Consider the following 25,948-nt stretch of genomic DNA (forward strand, 5'->3'; position numbering starts at 1 on the left):
TGGATTTTGATTTTATTTATTTATTTCAAAGTCATAAATAACAGTGGTTTCAATTTTACCATGTAATTACTTCCTGAACAAGACAGAGAGTACACTACCAGCTCTGGAAAGACTTCAAGTAAAGCTCAAGTTGATAAACCTACTTAAATTCTTGGCTGGTCCAAGGATCCCATTCACATTTTATGAAAATGCACATGTGTTTTCCCCAGATGCCATATATCATTTCTCTATTCCATAAAGCAGTTATGTCTATATCCCCAAGGTAATGAAAAAGATTCTTAGCAGCATCAAACAGGACTGACCTGTTTCTTAGTCGTCTTTCTTTCTTTTTTTTTTTCTTCTTTTTTTTTTCTTTTTTTTTTTTCTCCCTTCTCCTCCCTTGTACACAAGCACAGCAGCAAATTAAATTTCATAAAATCAAAGAAGGGGCAAAAAACTAAAAATCTCACTGGTACTTCTTTACCGCAGAGACAATTTAACATATGCTTACTAGTGTCTGTGTTTTCAGTCCTCTACATGGGGAAAATAAAAACACCACAAAAACCTTTTTGCAAGCACAGTCTACAAGCATTTCAAACACTTTTGCACAAAGATTTAGTAACAATCAACATATATAAATAATATTTGCTCCTTCAAAAAATCATATTTTGAAGGAAATGCATTTATTTGGCTTGCACACAATTTTAGTGTATTTTAAAATGGTCAGGCTGAATGACAAAACCTTGGTCCATTTTCAGTACCTGCATTTATCTATATGATTTACCTAGTAAACAAATACAAAACATCATGGCTTTCTATTAAAATGCTCAGACAATCTACTTAGGAGCAAGGGGTCTATGGTATGACACCATATTAAAATCTTTTATTAGCAATCTAAAGTAAGGTTAAAGAAACATGGGTTCTTTTAAGTTGAAGATTGTTTATGCTGCTGTCCTGTGAATCCAGATGCTTTAGCCAAAGTATGTTTTTAAGTGAATGAAGTAAATTGCAACTGTATTGCAATTTAACAGTGCTTCACATCCCTCATGATTCTTGCTGGGTCCTCTTCTGTGAGACTTTTCCCTGAGTCATATATTTATTGGAAAGGCTGCCTGAGATCAGGGGGGAAAAAAAAGCATCACACTTTAAAAGCTTAGAGGTTTCAAAAAAAAAAAGAAAACAAAACAAAAAACTAAAACAAAAAACAAAAACAACAAAAAAACCATCCCAATATCCCACCACCACCAACAAAAGAAACAAACAAACAAGAAACACCCAACTAACTGCAACAATCAGGAAGAAATTACTGTTAAGTCAAACTATAACAAAAGCACACACAGATCAACTTTACAATATCAGCTGCTAGAGGACAGTAGGAAGTATTAGAATACGAAAAAGATAACTTTTTTTTTTTTTTTCAACTAGATGCCTGGGGACAAATTGCTATGTGTTTTAATTCCCCCAACTTAGCTTTAAAGAAGTCTTGCAATGACCTTTTTTCCCACCCACGCAAAACTGAAAACCTAAAGAGGTATTTAATAGCAGTTTGCAAAGACTTCTCAAATCTCCCTTCAGATGCACCAGAAGAGATTTATGTATTCGATGGAAAAACCCAAGCTGCTAAGTGGTTTGCAGTTGCACACAAAACTCAAGGTAACTAAAAAAAAAAAAAAAAAAAAAAAGAAAAATCTTCATTGTGGCAGTTAACAAGTTAAATGTGAGAAATTTCTGTAAGGAAGCTGCAGTGGCAACCATGCATCTAACAAAGTGCACAAAACATCTCTGATCCAGAGAGCGTATACAAAGGCCTTTATGTCATCATCTGTCTGCTACTTATAAGTGTAATTTTAGCTTTCTCGCATTTTGGCAGCTCAGACAAAGGATGTGCTTTCATAGTCTCTCTTAAGTTAGCGGATCATGTGGAATTCTAGACGATTATTCTGAGGAAGCCTCACAAGAAAGTGCTCCACATGTCGTCCCTGAAGAGAAACACAGAACCCCATGTATGCCAAAACAGAGGGAGAGAAGAGAGAGATTGATAAAACACCATATCCTTCTGCAAAATAAATCTATCAGAGCTAAAGAACAAATGGCTGACAGAATTGACATGCCTTATAAGTTCTGTTCCCAAAACACAAATGAAAAAATGCACTTTTCCAGCTTAAAAAAAAAAAAAAAAAAAGATGGTTTCAGAATTATCTAGCAACCTGTTCAGACTGCTGCTGTGTTCAACAAATTAGGCATAGTTTCCATAAGGACTGATTGACAAAATAAGCTGAAAACACATGCTTTTACATTGAATTTCTGAACTGAAATTAAGAGATACAAACCTGACTGGGGACTCAAAAGTACTTTTCCTTTCTGTTTCTTTTTTTCTTCGTGTGTAAGCATTCCCTATAAACAACACATACATACTGATGAACCTACAAAACTGAATTACACATACACATTCTCCTTGAAAGCTTAAGTAAAGCTATTTTAAAGTTCCTTTACAAGGGTTTCAGAATATTTAGAGAGATCCAAGAAAAAGAACACTTAACGTTTACCTGATTTAATCGACCAGCATGTTTGGCAGCTGAAGGTAAAGGGGATCCACACAACGTTTCTGGTTTTGTACCTCCTGAAAAAGTCAAAATACAGTAAAGACTTACTATTTTGAAACTACTTTCCATCTCAGGTATCCTAAGATATAAAAAATACAAAGATACTTGCATTCTACCTTCACAGCACAGAGAACTTAAGACATTGGTGTTTTCTGCCTTTATATAATATGGAAAAATGGGCACAATGAAATGAGATGCATCTATTGTTAAGCACTTAAGCTAGAAACCTCCGTTCCCAAATGTAAACAAGGAGACTGGAACCTTCAGAAAATGAATGATGATATTGGGTTAAGTGAATTGACGGAAGTCCCACAAAGCGTTTATAGCACAGTAAGTCATACAACCAGATCTCTTGGGTCCAGGCAACTATAAAAAACGCTTCAGGCACTAGACAAGCAAAAAAGATTAAGTCCATCCTAGATCAATTCTCCTTCTCTACAAATGTATTAATTCCCAAAATACATGTAGTTCCCATCAGCAACTACAAAACAGTCAGGAATGCTCCTTTTCAACTCAGCAAACTCAGTATGATGGCAAATGTAATGTTAGCAAAAAATGCTCGAAGATAAACTCAAAAGTTAAGTTTAGACTTGACAGACATCTTCAAACTGTCAGAAGCCTAATAAAATGTGGCTTCGCTTTATAAACATCTTTTTCATCCACCCAATTCTATTAGTAATCAATTAAGACACTTGCAAATATCCTTAAAATTCTGAGCACATTTACAACCATTTTCCTTAAAGCTTCCAGTATTCTGGTAGCACAATCTTACGCCTTATCCTACCAAATACACCTGATTAAGAGAGTTTCCTTATCTGAGACAGAAGGAGCATCTTTCTAGTAGAGATGATTTGAAACTGTGTATGCAACGGATTCCTGTATTTTATTTTGAGATGTCAAGTAATGAGCAAACTGTACATTCTTCTTTTATAGTATGTATGTAAATGCTTCCAGATTTACTTTAGGGAAAACTGTAATACTGTGTTCCTTTGTAAGCTAGCTGAAAGTACCATGCATCATGCCCAGAAGTTTCATTCTTATCAGTGATTTTCTTACAAGAAAGATGACTAGAGATCTGTCTAATGTGAAGGATGACTTAGACACTGCTTAGCAGCTCACTGTTTTCTTCAAGTTTGTCAGTTGAGTTCTATGTTTAGGCAATTTTGGTAGTTTTACATGGTTTTTTAATTTTATTGAACTTGAAGTTGCAAAATGACTCCAAGAAAATTAAGACAGATCATTTTATCCACCTGATTACTGCATTAGGAAGGACATTCTTTATTTCTTCCCAATCAAAATATTTTATCTGAGCAATTTAGTTTCAGTGACCTTGAGGTCCTTATGAAAGAGGTCTATTTTACATGATGGGAAGGATGTATAAGCTTTTACCGCTATTACCATGTCCTGAAATAGAAGCTGTAATTTGAAACATTAGCAAACTTAAGCGGTGAAGACAACAGAGGCAATTTCAAAACAGTAGGCACTCTACATGTTCTGTTGTTACCACCTAACCTGCTAAGAGATACCATCTCAATTCTCAGGACACAACAGTTTTGAAAGATAGGTGAAAATAAGGGAAAACTGATCATGTCTCACTCTATTTTTAAGAAGTCAGTCAGCATTTATGTGAGTGCCATTCAAAGGAAAAAATCTTTACCCCTTAATGAACCTCGTAACTGTAAGTTCTGCTTAAACTACTCAGCTTGATCAGTTTCATACCTGCAGCTACTTTATACTGTGGACACTCTTTTTTAATGTGACCTTCTCTTCCACAGATAAAACAACGTTTTTCTTTTAATTCTCTGTCTTCTAGTCGCTTCCGCTTCTCTGTTGATTGCCTGGGAGACTTTTCTTTTCCAGTTTCCACTACTCCTCTTGCTACTTTGTTCTTCTGAGGTGTAAATACATGCAACTTCCCCTCCTTGACAGCGCTTTCTTTTTCTGTTGTTCTGTTCTGGATTTCTTTGTCTTCTTTGCTTTTCTCTTTGTTTTCTGTGTACCTCTGGTTTTTGCTATCTTCATAATCACGTCGTCGTCTTAGTCTGCAAGAGAAAAAGGCTGCAGAATTCATACGTCTTATATACATAAAAGATAAAAACACTGCATATAGACAATAAATGGACTCCATGTATTTTGTCAGTGGGTTAAATGAAGTTAAATGCCTTTGACTCTTTTAAGAAACAGTCCTACACTGATATAATTAATATTACTAATTTAACTTTACAATCAGATTACAATACAGCTGACATTCTAATATATATATTTTTTTCTCTAAAGTAGGAATGAATCAACATGAAGATCTTGGTGCCGGAGAAAAGTGGAAGAAAAAAAAAAGACACCAAACTAACTGCTAACAGATAAAAATAGAGCTTTCATTCTACTTGTACCATCCCAGGAAAAATCTACCTTCCTTTCAAAATGGTGTATATTCACCCTCTCTACAAGTCATGTATAAAGGAAGGAGCTTCTAACATTCAGAGTGACTTAAAGACGTATCAGTGAGGATGTAGGTGCCATTACTCAACCAGTTTCATTTTACTTGTTTATTCATGAACTGGAGAAAGAACAATCGGTGTCTGACGATAACAGGCTTCTTTGCTCAGTCAAATGCAGCACTAATGGCAAGAAACCTGAATAAACTCACAAAACTGAATAAACTAACAAAATGATATAGCAGATGAACTTCACCACAGATAAAGTGTAAATAATGCATCCTGGCAAAAATAGTCTGAACCATGACTATGCAAGTATACTGAAGGAAAGCTGGCAATTAGACCCAAGGAAAAGTATCTTGGAAAAATTTTAAAGAATTCTCAAAAAAAAAAAAAAAAAAAAAAAAAAGCAAACAAACAAACAAAACCAAAAAACAAAACAAACAAACAAACACAACAAAAAAACCCCACCCCAATACAAACAAGAAAACAATAAAAACTGACTAACAGTAGTAGCCAAGAAGTTTACCAGAATATTGGTATCATCAGATAAAATACTAAGAACAATATAGAAAGGACTTTTTTATGCTATGTAAAACCCTGGTGTGCCTCCATCCACGTACTTTGTGTTGGCCTAATGTGAATGCTTTAAGAAGGAAGTAGTACAGTTACAGAAAGTACAGAGAAAGGCAGGTAAAAAGAAAGAACAATTACTAAAAAGGGCACTGACGCTAATTTGGCAAGAAGCTACAAGGTGAACACAATCATGACTTAAAATCTCATCAAACCATTATCATTACTCACTAAATCTCCCTCTGAAATGCTTATGAAACGAAAATTGAGTCTGGTTTAAAACAGATAAAAGAAAGTACTACTTTACACAGCAGTCAGCATACCTCTGCAACTGTTTACCATAGAAGATTAAGGAAAACAGGAGAATCAAGTTCAAAACAACTGGGAAAAAAAAGGTAAAATCATACAAAACTCCAGTTCACAAATGAGTACTGCCAGAGCAGGGATGCACTCAAACATTTTTTATTTAGCAATTGGAGATGGAGATGTGGAAACGAAGAGATCCACAGAAGACAGCCAACTAGCATACCTGTCATAAAGAGCATCTCCTACAGCAATGGTTGGACAAAGGACTGTAAGAAACATCAGTGGTCTTATACCATTTATTTTCATAAATGCAAAATTCCATTGATTTCTGCTCTATGGAATGATGTGTGGAATACAGTTGTGAATGCACAGCTTTAGCATCTCTATTCTAACTCTCCTCCTAAAGAAATATGTCACAGAGATCCCAGAACTATACTCACTTTCTTCTCATGGGACAATCTTTCATGAAATGTCCAATTTTACCACAAATTCTGCAGCATCTATCATTTGGTGCCAATTCTCCTTCTGTCAACACCTCTGGATCAAAGAAGTACTCCTGAAAAAAAATCATGCATATAAACTGCAAATTCATACACTGGACAATCAAAACAGATAACTAAGTTGTTGAAATTTTGCTTATGTACAGTCCTGAAAGATCTGACGGTTTAAAACTACCCATTGCTGCCTCTTCTTCACAGGCAGCCTGCTGACTACCAGGCATGCACATTCTTTCTTAAATCAGTCTTAAAGAACCCTAAGCTTTTTTGATGGGGGCTGAACTGTCTAAAAGCCTATACAATGAACATCTCCCTTGATTAGTATTTTGTATCCCTCATATTGATTTTATAGGCAAACGATATGAAAGGAGTACTCAGTAATAACAGTTTAAGGATCTATTATAGCACTGCTGAAATTAAGAGAAAGCAAAGCACTAAGAGACCATAACCATATTCTTAAAAGTGGTAAGTTACACAATGAAAAACATGCACATACTGCCCTTAGAAGCAGCTTACCATTTTTGATGGATATTCTTTGGGGAATATTTTTACAGGAGTACCAAATACTCTTCTGCCGTTTATAAAAGCTTTCATTATAAAGTTTGTCACTAGGGAAACGCACACACAAAAAAGAAAACATCATGTGAACATCAAACAAGCCAGTACAACAAAGATTATCACTTTACACCCAAGTTTTTAAAGAGGAAACTTACTTTTCCTTGATAATCCTGCTCCAAGATTGTGGTTCAAATCAAAGGGGTCTGTATGGAAAGCATTAGAGACATGACTCAAATATTTATATATAAATATATACACACATACACACACAACAACCCATGACAACTATTTTAAACACAGAATTAATACACCAAACTTAAACTGTTCGTGAATTTCTGGAAAATAAATTAACTTCATGGACAAAGGATCACATTAGTGCAGATGAAAAGTGAATGAAGTAGTCCCAAGAGCATTAGGCACAGTATAGATTGACAGTCAAGGGAAGGAATTGTTCCACTCCGCTCTGTACTTTTGCAGCATCACCTCAAGCACTGTGTGCAGGTTTGTGCACAACAATATAAAGACATAAAGCTATACGAGAATGTCAAAAGGAGAGCTATGAAGGTGATGTAGGGTCTGGTGGGCAAGGTATATGAGGAGCGACAAAGGTCCCTTCGATTCTTCAGTCTAGAGAAGAATAGACAAAAGAGAGGTCTCATGGCAACCTACACCTTCCTCATGAGGGGAGCAGAGGGGCAGATGATGATCTCTTCTCCCTGGTGACAGCAACAGGACCTGAGGAAATGGCATGGAACTGCATCAGGGGAAGGTCAGGTTGGGGATAAGGAAAACGTTCTTCACCAGAGGGTGGTCAAACCCTGGAATCTGCTTCCCAGGGCAATGGTCATGGCCCCAACCTGCCAGAGTTCAAGAAGCATAGGGAGAACGCTCTCAGACATGGGGTTTGAATTTTGGATGGTGCTATTCTCGAGTCGGGAACTGGGCTCTGCGATCCTTGTGAGTCCCTTTCAACTCAGAATATTCTGTGGTTCTATAAAAGAATATGCTTAAGTTGTACGTGGGGCAAGACAGTAGAAGTTCTTTCTTCAAAAGTCGTGGGCCAGAAAAAGGCTTATGGAACACTTCTAAAAATGTATCACTGCATTCTCCTTATAGAGATGTTAGCATTAACAGTGTAATATATATACAGCATTAAACTGTTCATTCAAATACGAACTCTGCTAACCTTAGTATTAGTGGGAAAATCCCACAAAGCATGATTTCTGCTTTGCAGCTTTTTTGCAGGTGGGAAAAAAAAAGAATAATTTTTAGCTCCACTGAAACTGAATGGGAATTTTATGAAGATTTAAAACATGAGAAAATAGCAACTTGTAATCTAATAATAGAAAACTAAGTAAGCCAACATAGAATGACCAAGTTTTTTATGTGGACATTAAAGAAATTCCATATGTGGATATACATTATATGATTTTACCTTCAATAACAATGTATTTGGAGGTCCACTGCTTCTTGAAAGTTGTAAGCAGGTTCTTTCTCCTAATGCAGATGACATGCTCTTTAAAATCAAATTCTTCTGTGTAAAAACGAAGAAGTCCCAGCCACAGTTGCCCTACAGATTCAGTGTTTTTGCCAGAGTCAGGCCAAACAGCTGGCTGAAAATGACAGAAATATGCTTATTTCCTATAGTTACACTCGGGAGAATAACTTAATAACTTTCAACTCCAACACAATCCAGTTACTCCAGGATACTTTCTTTCTAAACTGCCACTAAGAACCCAATTACTGATTTTATAATAGCATGTATTTAAACTTAAACAGAACTGGGGAATTAATAATATTTCTAACATCAGATTTTGCCTTTAATTCACTGTAAATGCTCACTTAATTCAAAATTATTCAATAGGTTTAACCAACTATGGCCATATATGTAACTAAGATTTAAAAGGAATTCTCTACTCAATAACGTGATGCACATTAGTAATTAATCATCATTAACTTCTTAAAGCAATTTATTTTAAAACTACTTTTCTCAGGTTATGCAGAGGATTTTTTTCTTTGTTTGCTTGTTTTTAAATGCACAGATGTTTGCATTGCTGAGTTCAAAAGAACCATGTTCTTAAAACTTCACATTTGGATTTTTAAAGCAATAGCTACTTCAGTTCCACTACTGTGTTTAATCAACATATCTGAGAACATTTCTTAAAATGAATTCTTTTTCATTTGCAGAGGTATACCATTTCACCATTACTCACCAACTCTTCTATCTTATCAAAGAAATAAACGTTCCAACCATCAACTAAAATTTCAGGCTTTTTTGGTTCTTTGTAGATCTGAAAACATAGTATTAAATTCAATAGAAGAGCCTTTAAGACTAACCACTAACATTCTTCTGATCAATACTGTGTACAGATACTGATTTCTTTATTGATATACTGTACCTCCTGAAGAACAGGGATGACAGGTGGATTTCTCTGCTGAAGAAAATAAAGCACCATAAGAGTATATGCGTAAGAAGAAAGGCTACCACGAGATGCATCTCCAATGTCGCACATCTACAAAAGGAAACACAAATTACATTTTTTATGATTATCACCTCATGATGCAGGTACTACTGCCTCCTGAATGTCTGAAATAAACTCACCTTTGTAAAAACTTTCATCGTGTAGCACAGATATTTCACTCGAGGATCAATGGCTGCATACGATGAAAGAAGTCTTGTATTATGCAAGGCCTATGAAAATAAGAAATCCATGTATAAAATATAGGAGGTCTGGAGAAGTTGAGGGAATGAGCTGAAAATACACAGGATGTTTTTAGTCAAGAGAAGACAATGAATGATTCAGAGCACTGTAGACTCAGAGTTCACAAGTATACATGCATACTTCTTCAATTTTAATTTATTTATTGAGTTTGTGTTAACAGCCTGCAGAGCTTTGAGCTCAACAATTAAGCCCCGCATAGTAAAATGTATATTGAGAAAGGAAACATTCAACAATGAGGTTATCACCTACTACTCTGTTGAAAGGCTAAGAAACAACTCATGCTTCTCAGAGTTGCTATAAAGCAGAATTCACAGAACAGTACTTCAGAAAGTGAAGTATTCATCTATTACTGCATTTTCAAAATATTTGGTAGGGGGTTAATTCTTGAATTAAGATATTTCATTCCAGAAATGTTAGAGCTATCAAATTACCCATGTGGATGCAAAACTTCAAGTACACACTTTTAGATTTTGTAGCTGAGGTATCCTTCTCTACTTGGGCTCCCCTCAGACTCATACAGAAGCTTCAGGAAGCTTAATGCTTGGCTCTAAAACTTACTTTCCTTCGATGTTGCAAGGAACTGGCTATTGATATTCAAAACATTGGAAAAAGAAAAAAAAACAAATGAGACTCATTTTTAAAATATTTGGCCAATGACTTTTTTCTAAATTGTGTTGTGTTCCAGTTCAGGCGAGCTGGATTCTAAATTACTATCCCAAGTCTCAAAAGCTAAGCATGAGTTGTGATGGGAATTGAGGGATGGGAAAGATGAAGTTATGTTATTTTGTCTGATTCACAGAAAGAATTAAACACTATCACTTACTATTACCGAAGAACTACTATATTGTCTTACAGATGTAATAACACTCAAGTCTTGATAGCGCAATTGATTGCACCCAATCAAAAATAACCCATCTGTACTTGGAAATCTACAACTGGAGTAGAACTGGAACCACTTCTTATTGAACCTAGACAAAGCAATCACTTCATCCTCAAGAAGCAGCCCCACATTTTATAGTTAGAAGACAGATAACCTTACCAGAGTGTTATATAAACTGATGTCTACTTCAAGACCACTTCTGACATGGAAAAATTTGACAATTGGGACTTTAGCAGTTGTTATAGGCAAGACATTTCGTAGACCTAGGAGGAAATATTTCGTTACTAAATGTCTGTACTAGAGGCATAATAGTATGGAATACTCTACAAATAACCCCAAACTGTAGTAAGAATGCTACACAATAAAATCTTAGTTGATATCACAATTGAATCAATAATACATTATTATTAAATGACTTCAGGCATTTGTCAAACACTATGAATTATGAATATTACATATTACATATACAAATAAATGCTACTAAATGTAACAGCAAAATAAACTTACAAAGTTGTTTACAGTTCACTCTATTTATGTTACAGTCATGTGAGATAAACTAAAACAAGCACTGTAAAATTGTTTTTTCTTGTAGATTAAGCAAGACTATTGCGAGCTTGTATTAGGTTACCTTTTACCATTACCTTGCTAGGCACTAAACACACAAATACAATATAGCTAACATGAAGCCTCAATCTTCAACTTAAGACTCATTTTTGGACATTAAGTTTATGAATCTGCCCAATTCAGATGCAGTCTTATAACATTATAACTCAGAAACCTACACACACAAATAAATACAAATGTCCACAACATACTCCCTTAGTTATCAATATTAAGTTCACACAACAATTTTATGACTTTCCACCTAAAGGGCCCAAAGTTTTCACATATCAACTGAAGTCATAAACACAGTAACTTATTTCAATGTTTAAGAGTTACCCGACTGTTTCTTGAGAACTTTTGCTAAATCTTCAATAATTCTGATGCAATCAAGTCCCTAAGACAGTAAGAAAAAAAGTCAGAACTCAAATAATATCTGCTACAAGTATTTCAAACAATTTTTTTATTAGCTGCCATATAAGTTTAAAGCTGCATAACTGGGTTTCATATAAAACAATTAGGTGTATACCAGAAATTGTTTCAAAATAGCACTTAAAATCTCAACACTAGACAGATGGTACCTCAACACAGGCTTTTTAAAAGTTTTGTTTTATACATGAAAGATTCATTTCCTTTTCCACTGTTTCCCATTCACAGTTGTTAGTGATACAAAAAATGTTATTTGCACAGCTAATACTAGAAATTATGCTGGAGCCCAAACTCAGAAGAAACTGTCTACCAAAACTTGAAGCACAGATCAATAACAAAAAAAGGTAAGACCCGTCCTTTTGTTGCACCTACTTGTGTTTTCCTCTATCTGAAAAGCTTTCATAAGGCTAAAAACATACACACAGTGCAAGATTTGAGTTCATTGGAAAAAAAAAAAAACTTGTCAAACTACCTCAGCAGTTTCCAACCCATCCATCGTCATACAGATATCAAGGTCACTTTGTTTGAAACCAAAGCCATTCTTTGAGGAGCCAAACAAATTCAGCTTTGTTCCTACAAAAGATGTGATGGGTTATAATCACATGCTGTCAAACAATAGCTTGAAACCACCATATGCTTTTTAACACAGGCATGAAATTACTACTGGTTTTTATGGTACTTCACAACTTAGTTTCTATCAAACTCAAAATGATCTCTGCTTTTATTGGCTCAAATGAGAAGTCTGACAGATCCAGAAACAAATTTGGTGCTCCAGCAGTTAAATTATCAGCATCCAGGCCTGCAGCATCCAGGCCTGGATTGAAACCTGATTAAAACTGCTTTCTACAAGAGATCTTCAAGATAAGGTACATCTGAATTTTTTGTGAACTGAAGCCCAAGTGCTACAGATAAAAGAATCCAGAAAAAAAACAACAGTTTCAAACAGCTAGGATCTGAGAAGAAACCAGAATTTAAAAATATTTGAAAGCCAATAATCTGTAGCAGGAACAATATAGATCAAAGGCTTTTGTCCCTATGAGAAATTTAAATAAGTGTATATGTGTACACATACAAATATATGTATGGAAGTGCACATACATACAGACAGACTTTGAAGCATTACCAAGTTTTCCATGTCTTAGTAAGTATAAAATCAAAGAGGAGTGATGAAAAAACAGAAATGTGCATATAAACTAAAATGTTGTTCTTTAACCTTGGAATCAAGACCTCTACCAGAATTCTTAGATATAATAATAAGCCTGGTTAACAAATGAAGCTAACACAGCTATCTTGAAACTGTCCTACTACTGCTTTTATTTTCTCTTTAACTTGCCCTTGTTCTTTCGTACAGATGCACTGTTATGCATGATTAAGTCACAGAAGTGTTAAAATAAATTCTGTGGGGAGGCTGTTGCTTTTCTTCTCTTCTTAAGCAAACAAACCACACAACCACCACTGCCTTCAAGTCTTTCTTTTTTGTTAAAAGAAGTCAAATTCACATCAACAGGAAGGAAGTCCAGGGCATCAAACACAAGACTGAGACATTAGGATGTGTTAATAATATCACCATTGTAACAGAAGATAAACAATAAACAACAATATAGATTGCTCAAAACTAAGATGTTTATTATGCTGACATGACATGTTTTCTTGGAAAACACTCAAGTATGAAAACATCAAAGCATAAATATAAAGCCAGAACTTCATTACCTGGGAATTCCAGTCTAATGAAGTTTTCCAGGTTTTGTCGTATATGTTCCCGAGCCTGATCCTCTACATTATTTGGAGCAAAATCCTCTTTAAAAATGAACAAACAAACAGTTAAGGTAAACTGATTTGTAAAAAGAGTCAACGACAAAGATTCAAATGAAAAAGGGAGAGGACCACAGCAAGGGGGAGAGAAAAACGGAAGATTCAAATGTGAAGGAAAGATAACAAGGATGAAGTAGAAGGGAAATACCTCTTCAAAGAAAAACATTAATTAGACAAATAATGTATTTTTTTCTGGTCAGAAATGGCGAGAGAGAAAGGAAGAAAGATGGGTCATTCTGAAAAGAACAGAAGTGGAAAAGTATTATAAAACAGTATTCTGATTCCAGTTTTTCAAGAACACTGAAGACGTGTTGAGAATCGTTACTCTAATTTTTAATGTAAAAGCATCAGTCCAAACACTCCACCACAAAACAAACTCTTAGATTTACATTAAGATTCCTAAACTAGTTCTCAGACAGCCACTGCCACAGAGGCAAACCTAAACATTTTTTATTTCTCAAGATATAAACTCTAAGACACAGTCCTACTGTATTCTTACAAATCTTATAAAATATAGTCATACTGTAGCCAGTGAGGCAAATAAACTCTTATACCTTTATAATAATAGCCTCTGGTTATGCCATTGGTTTTTGCAGTTGTTTTTCTTTTTTCTTCCCCACAATAGTATGCAAACGAGAAAAACTTACGGTAACACTGGACACAAACTTGATCTAGAATAACTGAAAATTTGGGTGTCAGCGGTGGCAGTGGGTCCAGCTCAATTTTCTTGAAGTCTTCTGGACAATCTCGTTTTAAGTGACCTTCCCGTTTGCACAAGCTACACACTACTGTAGGCGACTGCATGAACAGAAAGCAAAATTGGCTTTAAAAACCATAACCCCCTTAACAGATTTGAGCAGTACTTTCAAATAACTGATCAGAGAACACAACCAATGTGTACATGTTCTGTTAAAGCTTGCTTACCTTGCCTTTTGTAAAAGCTTGTTTACTAAATTCATAAAAGAGTTCAGATTCCAAACACTTTTCTATCACTGTGTTCTCTTCATAAAGATTTCCCTTCTCAGTAAGATCCTCTTGACTGAAATTGAGCTTCAGAGATCCATGCATGTTGTCTTTGAAATGGTTTTCTTCATATTTATTGGTGATGGACAAATCATCATCTTCCTCGGATAGGGCATTCTCATCTCCAGACCCAGGGTACGTACTGTCTAGTTCACCTTTGGCTGTTAGGATACCACCACATGCTGCCTGGTTTAGAAGACTCAATTGTTCCTCCTCTTCCTCCTCCTCCGAGTTAATCACTACAGGTAGTTGATTCTTTGTTGAATGCATGAATTTTTGGGGGGATTCATCCAGTTCATCAGTACCTTCAGTACTCTCCTCATCAACATCAATCTTGTTATCCATTATACCCATGCACTCTAAGCCAAACTCATCACTCTCTATAAGTGCTGTGTTTTGAAAACCCTCCAAGTCTGAAGTACTGCATGTCTCTATATCACGATCTGTCATTGTCACAGGAAGATCTGCACCATCACTGTCTTCATCTATTCCCTGGTCAGTACACAAGACGTTATTCCATCTTGTTTCTTGCTCTTGTTCTTCCTCTTCCTCCTCCTCATTTCCACTCTCCATCTCTTCACAACTTGGTTTAAAGCCCTCGTTATCTCCAGAAATAACCTCTTCAACTATGCAGTCTGAATCTTCTTGTGCAATTCCCAAATGACTTGTATCATCAGCCAGTTCTTCTTCTGTCACGCTCTCTGAGCCATCACACACTTTTGAAGGAAAAGTTCCATGTACCTGAGGAATATCTGTAGTTTCAATGACACAATCTTCCACTACTGCTGTGTTAACACTACCACTGACATTTTGCAACTCAGAATTCTCAGGCTTTACAGTATCATTTCCACTGTCCAGCTTTAGGGGTTTCTCCTCGTTGGTATTTGGAAGGGACTTTTTGCTCAACTTCACAGGTTTTTTGTGAGGTAAAGCAAAATACTTGTAAGTTGCTCTCAGGCAGTGAAGAATATATTCATACATTAGCTGGCTGTTCAGAGTTCTTGCAACATTCCTTTTGACTGAATATGGGTCTAGTAGAAAGAAAAAGTGAGCCAGCAGTGCGGAAGTTAACTTTCTAAAAAATAATACATTTTAGATACTTTAAAAAATTCAAATAAACTATTGTTATTTACACTAAAACATTTAGGAACATAAATGTATGAAAAAAATGTAAGCTCTTATTATAAGACTTCAAAATAAAAGACTGTGGCAATAGTTGAAGAACAGTGTCAATGATTAATAGCAATTGATTACGGAAGTGTTTTTGTTATAACTTACAAATTTCCAAGAAAGCATCAGAAAATCTTATAAGACTTTAAAAAATTCAAATATACTATTGTTAGTTACATTAAAACATCTAGGAACATAAATATATTAATAGAATTGAAGACAATTTATTTTATTTTTTTAAAGACCATCTACATCATCTACGTTACTTCTGATAACACTGGAAAACTGCCCCAAGCTTATTAAAAAAAAAAAAAAAACCATTCTACAACACTGCTGGGAATAACAGTTTGAAGCTAAAAAATTCAAAGTTATTATATTTTATCTCAACAGCAAAGAAAATACCCCGGAAAGTTAATGGTAACAGTTCTTTGAAGTCTGTTGATACAACATACCTTCCACAGCTATGCGCTTTTTAGGCCAGTCCTTCAATTCACGTGACACTATTTCTTTCAGTCGTATGCTAATAACCAAATCTGCCATATTGAACTCCAAGGCATAGAAACGAAGCAGTTCTACCCAAAGCTGTCCCACAGGTGCTGAACATTTCTGTACTGAATCAAATACTAAGGGAACCTGTCAATTACAGGAAAAAAAAAACCCCACACTTTAATATTTAATGCATATATAGATACTCAGTAAAAAAAAAAAGTGCTTATCTAGAACATGCATTAGCAAATAATGTCATGTAGTTTGATTTCTTCATATTCCATCTGTAAAGTAATATTACAAAATTTATAACTGCTTCTGTAATACAGCAATTGCAACAACACATGCAAAATATGTGATGAGATACTGTAAGCTCTTATTATAAGACTCCAAAATAAAAGACTGCGGCAATAGTTGAAGAACAGTGTCAATGATTAATAGCAACTGATTATAGAAGTGTCTTTGTTATAATTTACAAATTTCCAAGAAAACACTAGAAAATCTTATAAGACAAAAATAGACTACAGATTCTAAATATTATTGCTAACTGCTGCAACATGTAATTACAGAATAACACTACAGCTTGTACAGTAATTATAAAATAAAGGATGTTTAAGAATGGTTCAAAGCTAAGAGGGAATCATACGCTTGACTTAATTGTGAAATAAAGTTGCTTTAAGTCTATAAACTGTATTTTATCCCTCAACAGGGCCTTATCAAAGAGATTTTAACTAATACCTGTCAGCTTCTGAGTGCAAAGAGATAAACATAGCAAGCTCTGTATGAAGCAGTTATGTAATCTTCCATTTCCTCTTATGGTTTTGCAACATCAAATATAGAAGATTTTTTTTTTCCCCCAAGAACAGTAAAAACTAGTACATTACTACAGAAGGAATGTTAAATATTTCACACCTTGTCCCTTTTAGGGGAAATTTCTTGTGGCAAATCAGCATTGTCAACAGGGTTATGTTCCCAAACCACAACATCATTCTCAACTTCTTTAAGATGGAAATTAGTTAATTTGTTTAACGAGAAACCTTCAATCTAAAGGAGATAGAAAAAGAAACAAAAATTAACAATACATGAAGTTTAAAGCATTCTTCCCAGGGTAGCAAGCCAAACTAGAACAAAGTTTAAAATCAGCTTTTTCAGGCTTTAGAAGACATCCCAACCTGCTTCTCTCTTATCCCTAAGCTTCTCTACAAAAAGCTCTTGAGGAGCAGTGCATTTGAAAGGGTCTCCATATTTCAATGAACCTTGCTTAGCATACTGCACAAGCATAAATATGTGTATTTCAATTATACAGTCATACTGTATAGGACTTTTTCCTCACATCCAGTGCAGAGAGTGAAGAGACTTTGGGAAAGAGTCAGTCACGTAGCAAAGAAAATTGTTAACTGCAAGGCCTGTGTAATTAGTTATGGAAACTAGAACATCCAAATTAAATGTTAACAAGTGACTGTATGAACAAAAATGCATGCCATGGGTATAACACCTGCATAATGTCCTAGAGAATTGGTTTCTATCCATAATAGTCTGATCCCAATGCCCAAATGTGCTCTTGAACTGTAGTCTACATTTTCATCATTAGAAAACCAGATGTCAAAGGTCAAGACATTGTTTTGGGATACAGCTGTACTAATTCAGAGCTATCACGAGTATGGAAGAAAGGCTGAAGAAATAAGGAAGTAGATTGTTATGCACTGCATTATTCAATTACCTTCAATTACCTTACTCCTTAAAGGGGCAGCAGCAGCACTTAATTCAATGACTATGATTGCAAATTTCATCCTTACAGGAAAGTACTTATATAAAGGTTAAGTATACCTTGGCTGAATTCACGTTCTCTCTGAATTCCTGCAGAAGTGAGGGGCTTGCAGCTTTCTCAGCATAGCAAGAAGTTGTCAGGTTACATTACAAGCAAAAAGATGGATCCTCCACTCACTCACTTACAGTACTCAGTTTACTAATATACATACCCATGATCCCAAATAGACAGGTAGAAAAGGCTCTTTCCTCTGTTGCAGGAAGAAGATAACCATTAATGCAAACACATAGGGTGACAAACCTCCTTCTTCAGGACGATCAACGCAGCACAGCTGTAAAATAAATTGTGCAGTAATTGCAGTTTCAAGAGATACAGTAAAAAAACATTCTTTTACTTCCTGTTAAAAAAAAAAAATCTGTCACTGTATGTAGTGAGAAAAATTTGGGTATCTTTGAGCTCCTCTTGTGAGACTGATTCTGTTACTGAAGTCTATTAAGAATCCTGCTGCAAATATACCACACAGACTGGCAAAACAGACAGCATACTGCAGATTTGCAAAATGATGACTCATTTTACATAGATGTAATCAAAGTTCAAATGTTTTATTATATTTTCTTCATAAGACCGTATTTTAATTGCATGCACACAAAGTCTTTGAACAAGTTTGTTCGTTTTTTGTTAATTCAAAAGAAAGTTCTACATATGAAAGAAAAATTTTATTTCCAGTCTTTTTCATGATGTATTAAGTTTCTGCTAACTGCATTACATAGACAGTTTTCTGATTTGTTTGGTAATATAAAAGAACAGAACATTTAGAGCTTTGCATGCCACTTACTGAATCAATCTGAAAATTCCACTTCTAAAACTTAATGGAACATGATAAGGCAACAAATCAGAGAATCACAGAATGGCTTGGGTTGGAAGGGACCTCAAAGATCATCAAGCTCCAACCTCCCTGCCACAAGCAGGGTCGCCAACCTCCATATCTAATTTATACAGTTTATAACTTAAACAAAAATTATATCCTTTTTCCAGTACTCTCTCTAAAACAGTTTCAACAATGGTTTTCTAAATCATACATATTGTCTTAGCAGTATAGTACCAATATTCATTAAATATTTTCACAGACGGGGGAATAAAAATAACTCTTACCTTTGCCCAGTACCTGAAGGCAATCACTAAAGACGTAACAGTAGGCTCTAGTTTTCCAATGGTAGCCAAATGGTTTGTTGTCAGATAAGCATTTTCATTCCCTGCGCTTACTTTACAAATAAGGCCACTAAAAACCAAAGAGAAACAAAGTAAAAGATCTTGGAGGCCTTGTAAGAAGAGACAGAGGTCAGATTAGATCTCACTCAACACTGCAGAAGGCAGCTGTAAGGGAAGATTGAACAGCCTTTCCAAGACAGCGAATCTATATTAAAAGAAGCATGAAAACTGATCTGATATATGGTAAGATTGAAAATGAATGCACTATACATAGGCTGCTCTGAAAGTAATGTCTTCTACTTATTTCCAGGGAAACAACAACAGATACAAAGACCACAATAACACTATTTGATAGATGAAATTCTCAGCTACAAAATACTACTTCTTAATGTTATCACCACCATCAGCTATACATTTTCATCAGTAAGAGTCAGCATGCTGAGCTTGCAAAAGTCTGCATCAGCAGAGATGACATCTGTGGATAGCTGTCCAGAACGTGGTTTGTCCTGCACATTGCTGTCACCATCGCTGAAATGCACTGCACTAGTCATTGCCTTACTGGGCTCACATCCATTGTTTGGTCTCCATAAAGGCTCAGCAAGCACTGAAGAGTGTGAAGGGGTGCCGTTTTTTCCCACATTAGGGAATTCAGTTCCGCACCTTTACTTCATATGCACTTCCATGCCATTTAGTCAGATGGCTCCTGTGCTGCCATCTGTTCCACAGCAACAAAATGCAACAAAATATTGCTGGGAAAGTACAACCTCTACTGCCATATCACCAACATCTGCCTCTGACTGTGTGGGCCAACATAATAAATAGGAGACATTACTTTTGGAAGCACGCCTCAATTTTCTGTAGAAGTGTGTTCAAATACATTCCAAATTTAAGTTAATTATTTTTAACATGTTCACTTCCAATGATATTAAATCACTGAACTGTAAAACCTCAATCCTGATTTCCTTCATGTATCAAAAATATTTTCCCATGCCACACCCATCACAAAGCAGTTTCTATGCTGTTTCCACAGAACAAGAAACATTTTGAAACAGTGAAAAAACAAGGTAGCAGCAAATAACTGGTAATATTACTGCACCAGGAAGTATTTATAGAATGTTTCATGAATCTTAAGTGATCTCCATTAAGTGGGCAAAATAAAATGTTCTTAACTCGTGCATGAAGTAGTAGTGAGGCTACGCAAGCTGATCTTGCCCTTAGAGAAATCTTTAATTTAATGTGGCATCTGTGTTATCTACAAGGAAGCAAGGGGAGTTTCTTCTTAAGCAGTTATCCCAAATGGAGGGGTAAAGGCACATGCTGGAAGCCAAAATGGTTGAAAGGACTGGGAAATACACAGCTGAGGACAGAACAACCCTTACCCTCTTATTCTAGGCTAGGAATGACTTGCCCATGAGTGTTAGTTTGTGTTTCAAGATCCATGGAACTGTAACAATTTAGTAAAGAAACATCATTTTTCAGATGTTGGTACATATAATTTACATTGCTATATACTATTAGAACACACAAAGTGACAACTGAGACCTTTGCTTTTCTCTGCATACCACCACTGGTATTCTAGTATGGAAATCTGCATCAACTCCAATAAAAGATTCTAGGGGGAAGAAAAGAGAAGAAGGCACATTAAGTATGGTATTGACATAAAATATTTTGAGCTGGATACAACTAGAGGAGTTCAGCTATATTCTGACTATTTCTTGTTTATTTCAAAATTAGTTATTTTATTCATTCATCCACGGGTACTGAACACTAGATCTGATAAATCAAATCAACCACTCTCTTAATGAAAATTTTTCACATGTGATAGGAAAAGTGTGGTCTATACTCTATGATAAGCGTTGTTATTTAAGAAAATACTTAAGAAAAAATGAACTTTACAAAATTCATAAATACAGTAAACATACTTAAGTAGTGATATTTTGGTTGTGCTAACTTTACTGTAGGCAGATGAAACTTTAGAAAAACTTCAGTACCACAGGCATACAGGCAGACCAATGACATCCGTAGAACAATGGTATTGTGAAAGATTAAATTTATACAACTTTATCTCAGTAATAGGTGGAAATAAAGTGATCAATTTAAATTTCCCTTGTAATCTAGAAATGCTCTATGCGAGTATTAGAACAGCCTTGCTCACAAGAGGCAATGTCTTCCTCCTAGACTTTATTTTTCCCCCCTCTTATTCTTTATATAACTCTTCAAACTTAATTCAGATTCTTTTTTTTTTCATTAGCACCAGGAAGTATAAATACCACTGCAGCCGTCCCTCCAATTGGAGTGTGTTGATACAAACTTGATGCCTCACTGTTTCATTAGGTCAGGTGCAGAGAGAACTATGAAAGTGTTAGATACTCAACTTAAAGACTGCAAAACTGAAGTTCTATTATGCTCTAGCCTTTGGGACAACTGACCTCTTTGCTTTTGCCACTGAAGTATCTCAAATGCCTGATACTCCATCCTTGTGTCTCCAGACTCATACAAAAAGACTTTGCACAAGATGTTACAGAAAACACTGTATGCTTTCAAAACACAGATTCTGAGTTTGTATGGAATCTGTCCTTTTTTCAACTCTTATAAAGTAGTAAATACTGCTATCCTCGAAGACTGTAACAGTCATTTGATCAGCCAAGACCATATACATACAAGGAAAGAGAAGAGAGGAGGAGATAGAGGAAGGGAAGAAGGATGGGATGAGAAAGTCTAGACCAGAAAATACATGTAAGTTTAATGTATTTGCTTGGAACTATACAGACTGAATTTCCATCTGTGAACAGAATGCAATGTAAAATGTAAAAAATATTCTTTTCAAAATCTGCATTTAAAAGAACAGAGTTTATTTCCCACTTTTTTACTTTTGTCTGGATATGCTCTAGCTGGCTTGAGTACATTTAAAATGTATAATGCCATTTAGGAAAGTGATATTATATGACTATGTATTAGTACACACAGTCATATTCATTGCTTGAAAAACGTGTCCGTATGCAGACAATAGTACATTAGCTCGCTGCATTAACAGACAAGTGCATACAGTTACAAGAAAAAAGACCACAATCAAAACAGTCTGATCAAGTTAGAAATGTTCTATCTACTTCAGGTATGGTACATGGTTCATAAGGCAGTTAGGGAAAGAAATACACCACATTCTGTCTTCTTCACTTGTGATGTAGAAGAAAACATCCCACTAGGAATTCCTCATATCAACAGAAACAACTCCAGAAGTCGTGAAACTAACTAGAAAAACCAGAGTAATTTCTGCCTCTACCAGTGTATTATTTTCTGCAATAATTTTCAAGTTCAAATTAATAAAAAACCCTCATAATCATTTGTTTTACATGTTTAACAGAGATGGTATTGAATAGCAGTAATTGTTTAATGGAATTGAATAGGAAGCAACTGTTTCTTACCACTGTTCTGTAGACTTTCTTGAACAAGTAAGAGAACATCTGGCTGACTCATCTGTGAATAAAAATAATAGAGTTGTTTTTGCTGCAATGAAAAAGGTGATTTCCCACATCACTTTTTTTTTTTTTTTTTTTTTTTTTTTTTTTAAAGAATACCTCTAGGTCAATTCCAGAGACAGCAAGAGGCAAACAGAGAGCAAGGTTGTATCAAGAGAAACACGGATTGAAAATATCTTGGAGCAATTGTAAGTTTATTTTTTATCTCCATCAAACTGAAGCACTGAAAAATACTTTTCATTGCTTTCTGAAGGCAGTGGATCTGTCACATGTCAAAGATCGGAATACAGCTTTTACTATAAATTTTTATATGTTTTATATTTTATATATTTTATATTTTATGAATATAGATCATTTTTCTCCCCATTACACTTCAGTATTCATCTGAGGAAACGTCGGATTTTAGCTATGAGAATGTCAAACCAGGAATAACTTTGAGCATGGAAACAGAAACTTCTACAGTCCTGAATTTCTTTTCAGTGCCTCAAGCACAACATAAAAAAAACCAATAACAACAGCAACAACAAAAAACTACTAGCATGACAAATCAAGAGTTTAAATTAATTCACACATAAGACGGTTTAATGGCTCAAAAATGACACAGCAATCAGAAACTCTGAAGCACAGATGAGTACAGAAGCAAGATCACGGAAATGCCATTTGATCCATCTGCAATACAAGACAAATACGTTGATCTGCCCCATCCAACTGCTAAGAGTCCAGATGCTTTAGGATTTTCAGTTTTTTAGAAAAAGTTTCAATCAAGCATGTAGTCATGTTGTACTACATAAGTATTAGTGTGATAGCTCTCTTCTACCCAATGCATTTTCATTTTAAAAAATGCTATTACCACTTCGTATGTTATACTTAAATTATACATAAAGGTGCAAACCACTGTGACATATTTAATAAAATGATCTTACTTACACTGGCAGGAAACTGGATGTCTATGTTTATGTCTGAAGTTTTGAAACCAAATCCACTAAGGGAGGATCCATACAACCTTAAGGAGCACTCTGCAATGAAAAGAATACTCCATTTATTTTATACCTAAGGCTGTAGCTACTTTACAACAATGGTAATGTATCTAACACCTACTGCTGGATTTGAAGATCCTACTCCAGAAGGATCTTCCAATAACATAGTGCTCACTTAGTAAATCCTGCCTTCCATTGTTTAAATAGTAAAGGCTTATGATGAAGGTAATATACTCCCCACATCCTGTTCATCCTTACTTTTAAGTCCAGGTCTATTTAGGTAATGAGCGTCATCATAATTTAATTCTGATATTGGCACATCATATTGTTTAAAGAGACTAATAAATAAATACAGTATTTTAGTATCCAACTAGGTAAGTTTTTAAACAACTTTCCACTTCCGTGAACTTATAAAAATTAACATATCTAGCAATCAGAAAAAACTGCAAATAATACCTGGCAATTTTTGATGCAGTAAGTCTTCCATTATTGTTCTAATCTTGAGCCTTTCTTGTAAATCTGCATTACTTAAGCCAAACTCCTGTACTACATTTTCAATGGCAACATCAATAGCTTTAATCTGTGAAGGTGTTGGAGGAGGCAGGGCACTCAATAGCTGTTCCTCTTGCTTTTCCTTTAAAGATAAGAAGACTAATGATTCTGTTCAGTTGATTATTGTGCTAGAATGAATGCATGCAACTTATCTCAATTACCATAACCACAGCTTTTCAAGACAGCGAAGGAAACTGGAAGAAAGAATAAGAGAAACTGCAATAGGTATAAAACATTTACATATTCCAAGAAGCTTCAATAACCTGCAGGGGTACATGCGTGTGTACATGTACGTATATATGTATCTGGAATGTAAAAAAAACATACCAACTCTTCCAAAATTTATGAAGTAAGAAAGGCTAGAAGTTAATGAGGAAGAAACAGAAAACACGATCAAGACAATTACTGTCTATTTCAAGCTGGGAAAGCAGTATGAACAGGAAAAAAAATAATTAAAGAGTAGTAGCTTTGAGGTTATACTGGAAGTTACTTTGAGGTTTGTTCGGCACACGATCAAACATATTTCCTTTACATCTAAATAGGCCTGCAATACTCCACAGGCACTTAATTTCATTTACAGTATTCTGAATGACAATCTTCATCCAGACATATAGCTTATGATTTTTGCTTATTATCACACCTCACTGTTCTGAACTTTATCAAAACACTTAAGTGATGATACATACCAAATATGCACCAAAAGGAATACATGTAAGCAGCATATTAGAAGAGTTATAGAGCAGCAAAAGAGTCAGTTGAAACAGGGTGTTTTTTTTGTTATACTTGAACCACCAGTACCAAATACTACTGAGTGACAAATTAAATGAAGACTTCCTTTAATGATGGACATTAAGAAGTATAAATTAAATTGCAAAGGTGAGAGTGGAATAAAGTCCAGGCATTAAGTTTACTCTTTTTATGAGCCTCAATACATAATCATTTTCAAGGAGCTTCAAATACAGTAAAAAATATATGAAGAATGATTTTAGATACAGTGCACCTTCATAGTTATTTGCAAGTGAGGACAATTTCAAAAGCCTGCATTTTACACTTCCTCTACTGTTCTTAACTCACCTTTATGCTTTTCTTGTGTCTTTTCTCCTTAATATGTTTATGAGCAAAAGTCACAGATTCAATCAAAACATCACATAATTTGCAGGCATATTTTGCTGATGGGTAGCTTCGAGGCTGCTAAAATAAAAACAGAAAAAAAAACCACCATAAAATAAAGAATAATACTAACTTAATTTTGTTCAATACCCTTGCTAACAAGAAGACTAACTGTGAAATCCAGGAATGCTCACTCTATCTTTACAATCAAAAAAATCAAACATCAAATATAATGCCAGAAGAAGAGTACTGCTGGACAATTAAGTCCAGTACCTTGTTGTCCAGTACCCCCAAAACCATGGTAGAATATATTAACTGAACATACAATTAAATTTTTTCTGATCTGCTGCCCCAACCTCTAGTGAGCTGATGTTAATTGGAGAGCTAATAGAACAGTCTTTTTTGCACTTATCTTGCTGCCACATTGAGACTTAACATTAAAAAAAAAAAGATAACTTGCCTTCTATTGACAATTCATCCACTCTGTCAGTTACATCAATAATGACTATCTACAGGCAGAGAAATTGCTCAACATGCACCCTCTACATTTTACTCAAAGATTAAAAATATAGGGGAGGAGTACATAATTAAAAACAGTGGCACCTTCTTCAGTCTATAAATGAAGTCCCGCTTCAATCGTTCTTCAGCTTGCTGTAAACCCAGAAGCTCTTTTGCTGAAAGCACAGATTCATCAATGACTGGGCCATCCACTTCATCATCTTGATCATACTCATCTTTTCTACTTTTTCTTGATCTCCTTGTTTTCCTGAGCTTCTTCATTTCTT

General features: G+C 35.1%; 1 protein-coding gene across 3 annotated transcripts in view; it reads right to left on the bottom strand.

Annotated features, from left to right (window-relative positions):
* The window catches only part of ZCCHC6 (zinc finger CCHC-type containing 6), a 32,986-nt gene continuing 7,038 nt past the window's right edge, over positions 1–25,948 (bottom strand). The window contains exons 3-29 of one of the 3 annotated variants that reach the window (XM_015280230.4): positions 25,767–25,945; positions 25,128–25,241; positions 23,958–24,135; positions 23,452–23,540; positions 22,471–22,522; positions 20,591–20,660; positions 18,992–19,118; positions 18,051–18,170; positions 16,984–17,115; positions 16,038–16,218; positions 14,317–15,446; positions 14,040–14,190; positions 13,291–13,377; positions 12,053–12,153; positions 11,491–11,548; positions 10,711–10,814; positions 9,551–9,640; positions 9,348–9,461; positions 9,162–9,239; positions 8,384–8,561; positions 7,104–7,151; positions 6,907–6,998; positions 6,334–6,449; positions 4,302–4,624; positions 2,526–2,599; positions 2,310–2,373; positions 1–1,091 (exon numbers count right to left, since the gene is read on the bottom strand). In XM_015280230.4, the coding sequence (XP_015135716.2) occupies positions 1,024–1,091; positions 2,310–2,373; positions 2,526–2,599; positions 4,302–4,624; positions 6,334–6,449; positions 6,907–6,998; positions 7,104–7,151; positions 8,384–8,561; positions 9,162–9,239; positions 9,348–9,461; positions 9,551–9,640; positions 10,711–10,814; positions 11,491–11,548; positions 12,053–12,153; positions 13,291–13,377; positions 14,040–14,190; positions 14,317–15,446; positions 16,038–16,218; positions 16,984–17,115; positions 18,051–18,170; positions 18,992–19,118; positions 20,591–20,660; positions 22,471–22,522; positions 23,452–23,540; positions 23,958–24,135; positions 25,128–25,241; positions 25,767–25,945 (4,118 nt within the window). In that variant the 3' untranslated portion in view covers positions 1–1,023. Of the gene's footprint in view, positions 1,959–2,309; positions 2,374–2,525; positions 2,600–4,301; positions 4,625–6,333; positions 6,450–6,906; positions 6,999–7,103; positions 7,152–8,383; positions 8,562–9,161; positions 9,240–9,347; positions 9,462–9,550; positions 9,641–10,710; positions 10,815–11,490; positions 11,549–12,052; positions 12,154–13,290; positions 13,378–14,039; positions 14,191–14,316; positions 15,447–16,037; positions 16,219–16,983; positions 17,116–18,050; positions 18,171–18,991; positions 19,119–20,590; positions 20,661–22,470; positions 22,523–23,451; positions 23,541–23,957; positions 24,136–25,127; positions 25,245–25,766; positions 25,946–25,948 lie in introns of all 3 variants that reach the window. The other 2 variants (NM_001271947.2, XM_015280231.4) reach the window with 2 other exon arrangements.

The sequence above is a fragment of the Gallus gallus genome, chromosome Z, assembly GCF_016699485.2.
Source record: "Gallus gallus isolate bGalGal1 chromosome Z, bGalGal1.mat.broiler.GRCg7b, whole genome shotgun sequence".
Classification (NCBI taxonomy): domain Eukaryota; kingdom Metazoa; phylum Chordata; class Aves; order Galliformes; family Phasianidae; genus Gallus; species Gallus gallus.